This window comes from Triticum urartu, chromosome 1 (genome assembly GCF_003073215.2).
Source record: "Triticum urartu cultivar G1812 chromosome 1, Tu2.1, whole genome shotgun sequence".
Classification (NCBI taxonomy): Eukaryota; Viridiplantae; Streptophyta; class Magnoliopsida; order Poales; family Poaceae; genus Triticum; species Triticum urartu.
In genome coordinates, this window is record NC_053022.1 from 568,382,807 (window position 1) to 568,391,126 (window position 8,320).

The 8,320-nt window shown below is 44.0% G+C and overlaps 1 protein-coding gene across 1 annotated transcript; it reads right to left on the reverse strand.

The window, feature by feature from the left end:
• Window positions 1–433: 433 nt before the first annotated feature.
• Window positions 434–2,163, reverse strand: LOC125539972 (S-type anion channel SLAH2-like). Its single transcript, XM_048703529.1, has 3 exons — window positions 2,007–2,163; window positions 1,633–1,823; window positions 434–1,525 (listed from the first exon to the last, which is right to left on the reverse strand). The coding sequence occupies exons 1-3, from the start codon at window positions 2,161–2,163 to the stop codon at window positions 434–436; spliced, it is 1,440 nt and encodes a 479-aa protein (XP_048559486.1).
• Between the last annotated feature and the right edge of the window lie 6,157 nt (window positions 2,164–8,320).

Here is an 8,320-nt window from a genome sequence, read left to right on the forward strand (position 1 = left end):
CAGTGCGGCCAAGTTGGCACGGGAGCGCCGCGGGCAGGCTGTTGGGTCGGTGACACATGTGGCGGTTTGTGGAACAAGATGAACAGGAGAGCAGGAGGTTGAAGGAAACAATCTGGCCATCCATTTTGCATCGGACGGCTAAAAACAAATCGACTGACCACAAAAAATTCTGTCAACTGACACCTAACGAGTCCTTATCGGGTATATATATATATATATATATACAAAGATTGTGTTCGCTGTACATCCTTTACATAGAAACCAGGATCAATTTATCACTTGAATATTACCTTTACTCTCTTAGCATCAACATTTGAGTAAATCATTAAGTATATTATAAGAAACAACATACATCGAAATCATATAATTGAGTAAAATATGTGTAGATTCTCCTCATTTTCTTGTTTTGCATTTTGCATTGGATCTCAAAATTTTAAACGGTGCCCTCATCGGGGCTGGATGAGCGGAGGTGTGCAAGGATCTTGTTGAACTTTGGCCTTTGCCTCGTGATGGCGATGGACACATCATTGGGGAAGAGGTCCTTACTCACAAAGGCATGGTATACAGTGTTGACCATGACTCCAATGACTGTGACGGTGGCGATCCCTGCCAGCCCGACCACCAATGCTCGGGTCAACATGTTTTCCACCTCTGATGCGTACAACACGGTGGCTAGCGCGGCGCTCGTTGGCGGGAATGTGTAGGCCCACCACGTCAATGAGAACCGAACCCCCCTGAACAGGTTGATGCGTACCACCAAGGACGCGTAGAGGAATAGTGAGACGAAGTAAAGAAGCTTGGGGCCATGGTTGAACTCGCCAGAGATCCTCGCCCATGCCATAGAGGCGACACTGGGTACACTGAAGAAGAAGAAGAAGATCGGATGGAGCTCCTTGGGGAGTTGCATGTTGGTGGGAAGCCTCTGGTAGAGGGTGACAAAGAGCACGAGGTAGTGAGCGAACCCGACGGCAAAGAAAAATATGGGCAACTCATGGAGGCCCATCTTGGCACCAAGTAGTGCTCCCACAAAGTTGCCAACGACGGCGAGGTGGTTGGACGGGTTGGCCACCTTGGAGAGCCGGCGCTCACCGCTAGACATCCACTGGCCATAGATCTTGAGGTCGAGGCAGAGGATAGGTGTCATGAGGAGGTACCAGACGATGTGGTTTATCTCCCTCTCTAGACGGGGCGAGCCCTTGACGAGGAAGAGGCAAGCGATCCAGGGCGCGAAAAAGAAGTTGACACGGACCGGATGGTGGAACTCACGGCGGACGGCCTCGAAATAGAACACAACCTTGAGGAGGTACGTGATGGATACAATGACGGTGAGGGCGACGGAGGCCCACCAGAGGACGTGGTTGACGGCGGGGTTCACGCCGAGGAACCCCGTGGAGTGCTCTGACGAAAGAGTCTTCCACAACATTGCCTGGCTGCTCACGCCCAGGCACATTCCGAACGCACTGATCGGAAATCGGAGGAGAAACGGCCAGGGCTCATCATTGGGCAGCACCGCCACCTCTGTTGACTGCACGTCCAGGTAGTTGTTGTTAGAGAAGACGATGACTCGAAAGGTAAATGTTTTAGAATGCAGATTCTTCATCAAAAAAATGTGGCATGGTATGTGGAACGTACCCGAAGGGTCTCGAGCTCAGGGCCTTCAAGGGCGGCAAAGTAGCGGTCGGCGGAGGGAATGTCATTGTCCTCGTCGGTGTGCTCCTCGGAGATCTTGGACGCGGCACCGCGCTCAATGTCGTCCGTTGGCGGCTCGTGTGGCACCACCCCACGGAGGATAGAGAGCTGCCGCTCGAGACGGCCTGAGAAGGTCTTGAAGTGATCAAACTGCCGGTCCCACTCCCGCGTGCTTTCGCTCCGCGGCATAGCCTGCGCCTCGCCGCCACCTCTGACCAGCATGCACGGCTGTGAGTGGAAGCGGGCATGCTTCATCAGCCGCGGCCTGGCAGGGTCGTGGACCTCGACCTTTGCCCCGGCCGCCATAGCCTGTGCGAGGTGGAGCCCCGATGGCGAGGCCGGCATGCTAAACAAAACGGAGCACGGAGTATCATCTTGATCCTGAAGCGCTCCCGGAGACTCGTCCAGCTCGCCGTCCAGTATCCCCGTCGCCATCTGGATGCTGCAGATGCTCTCCGCGTCCCTGGACGCCATGGCCAACAACAACAACCGATCGAGGACGCTATACGCAAGCTCCTGGAAATGCAACCCTGGATATCAACATGGATAGTTAGCTCGGCTCGTCGTGAAAAAATGCATGCACACATAGAACACCTGCATGGCTTACATACCCGGAGAAAGCTAGCGCACGTGCCGAATTCTTCCACGACTCGAGGCAAATCGAGATAGCAAAGCAAACCTAGCATCTATCAGTTTATATAATAGTACTAGATTCCAGAGGTCGACGTTACATGTCACTGACTGGACAAGTGTGGACTGATTCCGTGATTCCACTCCATGGATAGTTGACTAATTGACTTGAACAGGAAGAGTCACCCGATAATACATGCATGCATGGTGCGCATGGGGTCCCGGTCGTGCGTGCTCAGACGAGTCACAATCCGAAAGGAGCATAATATTCGTTTCATATCTTCAACAACTAACGAAGTGGTCCCCACAAATGCGCTGGCTACTCGTCGTATATGTGGTAAGCAACCAGGAAAGTATCAGGCACTCTCATCCTTAAGAGTACTCCCGTGCTTCAAATTCAAAAAAAAAAATCTTAAATGTAACAAAAAATATCGGAAAATTATGAATGTTCACAAGGAATGTGACTATAACCCCTAAAAATTTCAGCTCCAAACTTGAAACAGACATTGAGAAACAAAAATGTAAAATCTAGCATGAATAGTGTAAGAAGAAAAGACAAAAGCAACATTGTCACTATTCACATATGGATTTCACTTTCTTGTCTCCCAATGTGCATTTCGAGTTTGAACCTGAAAGTTTTAGCAGTTATATTCATATTCATTGTGAACATTCACATTTTTTTACGGAGTCGTTTCTTACATTTAAGAATGTTTTTTTTTAATTTGGAGCACCGGGAGTACCCTAAGGATGGGAATACCTGATACTTTACTCCAAACAAACAATGTAAAGAAAAAAATGTGCTGGCTACTCTGTCATAACATCTACTATTCTTCTCAAAATTATTATGAAGTGACATGCGTGCTAAAAGTCATTGAAATAGGACTGCAATAGCCGGCAACTGTTTGCTGGCTAGGATGGCATTTGCGAATGGTGCGGCTGGCAATTTTAGTGTTTTGGGATCGCATTTTTGCCAAAAAAAAAAGACATTTTGTTTATTTTAGCGCATTTTCCATCCGAAAACTGCCACCATCAGATCTTGATCTTCTGGCTATGAGAGATTTCACTGTAGATTTCCTCCTAGGAACGCTCGCCAGATAACATTACTGTTGAAATATCCTTCTTTTGTTAAGTTCTGGTAGCTACCAATATTAAAGCTCTTGTCCTCTATAAATAAAATCAAGCAAATCATAGTGAATCTGTAAATTTCATCTTGAAAACTAAAAATAAAGGATTATACTATTAAATTATAATATTTTTATCTTGTGCAGAAGTATTCTACTCCTATTTACCTCATACATTTTATAATGCACAATATTTTAGACCTTGATACATTTTTAGAGGTGTAAATATAACCTTTATTCTATATGATTGTGTTGCTAATAAAGAACAAAAATAATTATGAAATGCCTTTTAGGACAAAAATTCTACATATATTATTTCATACTTTCCCAATGATATTTTTATACAGTTAGATATTGAGCTGCAAGGATACCATCCATACTAACATGTAATCTGCGAGCTCTCTGGATCGCTTATTATATGATCAAAGGTGCTTCAAGGCTATCCCCATTTTTGAGAAATGAAACAGATGATTTTATTCATTCAACTACTCTACGGTAAGGTTGCTCCGTTGATATTGGAAATGTTTTAGAAAATATGCACTCTTTCTGAGAACCCAGCCAACTTTACATAAATATGTAAAAGAAAATTAGAGTTGAGGGTCAAAATTACACTTTTGCAATAGTTGTGGGCTCGATCTTCACAAAGATTTAAATTTTATAAATAATACGATGGATATGAACGGAGAGAGAGAGGGAGAGAGAGAATATATGATTGTGTTACCAATAAAGAACAAAAAGAATTATGATTGTGTTGCTCCAATTATATTGAAAGTGTGTTGCTTATAAAATGTAAAAATGTGTTTGCATTTGATCCCATGTAAATTGAAACCGATATTGGTGATGGTATGGTGATGATTTTAGCCACATGGAATGCAGCCTAGTCAAAAATAGACAATAAAATAATATGAAGCTCTTTTTGAGAGCATAACTAAATTTATATAAACATGAAAAAAAATTAAAATAATTATTTTCAGGTCAATATTTTTATTTAATAAATATATAATTACAAGAAAAATAGAAAACAATAGAAGGAGATGATGGAAAAATGAAAAAAATAGTTAAAAGACAAGGAATGTTCAAAAATAATAATTAAAACTTTGTGCTTCTTGTAACTAGTCATTTCAATGGTCAGTCTACATTTCTACTCGAAAGAAAATGGTCTCTCTAGATGATATGGAAGGATCGAATTGTCAACTTAAAGATGTGGACGATGCCGACCCTATAATTCGACTAGAATGTCTAGCACATAATTGCCATAACTTCAAAAATATAAATGATATAGGTTAGAAGTTTTGACACTTGACAAACAAATAATATATACCATTACAGTTGACGATCAAAACTAGACTTGTTACAATATTGGATAAAGCTAGGGATAGATTAATAGAAGCTCTAGTATCGACTTAGTTGTTTTTAGTGGTCATTATAGTTTTTCCTTTTTTATGGAAAATGGTCTCTCTAGATGATATGGAAGGATCAAACAGTGAACAAGAAGATGCACATGGATAGCTAGAGAACTGTAATTCATTTTCCAGAAGAAAAACAAAACATTTTCCAAGGAAAAACTCTATGTTGGGAGAGTACAAGCATATATAGTTCCTTGATGAGCTTCTAATATTCTTCGTTGAGCTTAAGGCGATGACTTGTAAGACTGGCTAGGTCGAGAGTACCAGGGATTTGTACTAGGAACGTGCACGAAAGCACCATAGAATTTTGTTCTAAGCTTGTGGACGATGATCCATTATTCTTCTGCAGCGGTCGTCCCAGAAACCATAGCACCACGAGACAAATTAGCACGCGACATCAGCAATAGATACTAGATGTAAGGCAGCTGGCAAGACACCCTATTAACTTGGTATGATGCCTGTTAATGTGGAAATACATGGCAAAGATGCATGCACTGATGTGAACTGCTTCTAGAGGTGCATGTGAACTGCTGAATCGTCGTAAAAGTCTCATCCATGTGAATTGATTAGTTTGAGCTCATCGGCTCGGTTCATGCTCAAGTACATATAATAGGAGTACAAAGGTTTCTAGAACCAGGGCGTGTGTGTCTCGAAGGGCCATTTGCCGATCTTTATTAGAAGGAAAGAAGTCAATAGCTACAAAGGGTTTGCTAGGAGATGTGGCCTAACACCAGGTAAAATGCCACTATAGAGGGCCTATGCAAGGCGCAAAACATAAAAGAACAACCAACCCAAGCATCAAGGGGTCACATCATAGATGCAACCAACCGCCCTCCAAGTACTAATTCCCTCCCTAGCCATGTCTAGCACTCTATCTGCACTGCTGACTAGCTGGTCAAAAACCCTGGCATTTCTCTCCTTCCAAATCCTCCAATGCATGAGAATGGCCAGGGTGTCAAAGTTGCGGCGGATGGCCTTGGGGATCTACTGCCACGTTTGCAGCCACTATTCCTCCGTCGTGGTGAAGCTCTCGTCGGGCAGGATAAAGTTGGCTCCCAACCACTGCTTGAAAAGCCGCCATACGTGTTGCATGAATCTGCAATGCACGAATAGGTGTGCCCAATCTTCCGGCTCCGAGAGGCATAGAGGGCAGCAAGGGTTATTAGGCCATCCCCTACGCCGCAGATTGTCTGCCGTCAAACATCTATGATAAACTGCCAAGCACATGAAGAACTTACATCTTGGCGGTGCTTTGGATTTCCAAATTGGCTTGGCATAGGCAAAGCGTGTACTGGCCATGAAGAACATCCTGTATGCCATGCTCACCGAGAAGACACCATTCTCCGTCATCCTCCATCTTGGGGAATCCCTAATGCCAAGAGAGAGTACTGTAGACTGCATGACGTCCCAGACCGCCAGATAGTGGGCCAAGGCATGTGATGAAATCCCTCCTCGTATATCCTGAAACCATGAGCTGTTTTGGAGAGCCTCTTTGATGGACCTGCCTTTGTCCCTCACAAAGGAAAACAGGGTTGGCGCTGTGGTGGCGATCGAACGCCCATCGGGTAGCCAGTTGTCCACCCAGAATTTGCATTGTTGCCGTGCGTGTGTGTCTCTCCGTGCTTGAAAGTTGTTCTACATCCGTTGGTACAATCTGGGAGTACCATTCATGCATGCAGCTATCTACTCCTAGCCGGTAAAGAGTATACTATTCGTGTGTTAGTACGAGTGAAGTCGTCTTGCACAGTACAGTACTTGGCCCCGTGGAAAAATAAGGAGTTGTACGTAGTTGGACGACTGACTCGATTGTGGAATATAAAGGCAACGCATGCATGCACGTGTGAATGCACACGATCTACAGGTCCTAACGGTTTGCCCAAAAAAAGTCCCAACCTAATTAGCGTTTCATGCATGTGCAACTACAAACTGCACTAATTGGCATGTCGGAGCTTTGAAACAGACGCGACTCTCTGCGTACGAGCCACGAGGATCACGCATCGCATGCAAGACCCGGCAAGTTCGTGACTCTCTGTGTACGTCTTCGAGATATCCTGGTTCGTACGTGCATGGCCAGCCCGTAGGCCGTACCTAGCATAATGTCTGCGTATGTTTCTTCCTCTTTGCGTGGCTGGCCGCTGGTCCTCCCGTGGAGAGAGACAGCATGCCTTGAACGAATGACTCAGACTCCGTCCACCAGACTGGCAGACTCGCCGGCCCGCTGGTGTGCTCTCACGTCATACTTGTCGTCCTCGTATCGCTGCCACAGACACATGTTTACGCGTCTCAAGAATTTCCAACGTACTACTACGACAAGGACCAGCGAACTGATCGTGATCAGTTTTTTTATTAATACGATACAAACACCGCAGATACTTACATACACGCACATACACTCAGGTCTGGTTCTGAGATTTTAGGGGCCCGGATCGAGATGGGAATATGGCACCCTTATAGAAACAATGATTCTTAGATACAAGTCATTGTCGGTGGTATCAATAGAAAGAGAACAAAGACACGTCTTCTCTAAAACGGCGTCGTCACGCCGGTAAATAGATGTCGTGCGATCTCCTATATTGTGACAGCATAAGGCTGGTGATGGGGTGCCTCTGTTTAGGGTTCACATGAGATCACGCATTAGTCGCAAGCAGTCAGGTAGGGACCGGTCACACGGAAGAATATCAAATTGCCTTTACCGTCCTACAAGCCCAATAACGCTCTGTGTGGGTGGCGGAGGTCAAAGTATATATTTGGTATGACAAAACCAATTATTAAAGAGAACGTTGTATGCCATAAATGTTTAATCAGTTAATATCAGTCATGTCATCCAGCTTCGCTATTGACGAGGTAAGTTTACGTCTGGTTGGCCTACCGTTGGGCATGTGTGTTGCTTCTGACCCTCTGTCATCATACTTTTTTGGGGGGTAAACCAAGTCCTTATTCATCAAAAACAATAGTATGTGGGATACAGTTTAGGCCATGAGGTTGGCCAAGTCAGACATGACGCCCATAATCTAGCGATAGAACTTGGCTAAACTATGTGCATCTGAATTGGGTCAAACTTTAGTGTGTGCTGCTTTTGACTCTCTGTCATCATACTTTAGTTTGCTAGTTTTTTTACCTCCTTCTGGGTTTATTGGACCTCGTCATATTTTGGGTCAAACTTCGACCATCTAAATAATTAACAAAATATGAGGCATATGTTACAAAATGTTATATTATTGTATTTGTATTCAGAATAAATTTATCATGGAATATTTTTTATGACATATAGTTTATATTTTATTATTAAAAATTTAGTCAAAATTTGACCCAAAATAAGAGGGGTCTAAAAACCGAGATGGGTGAAGAAGTTTGCTAAGTTGTGCCCTTGCGGCAAGCATGCAAGTATCCATCAATCGATCCTTAGTTTCAAATTCCTTTTAATAAACAGATGGCTAATACAAGCATCTTCTTTTCTGAGATCCTTAATCCCAT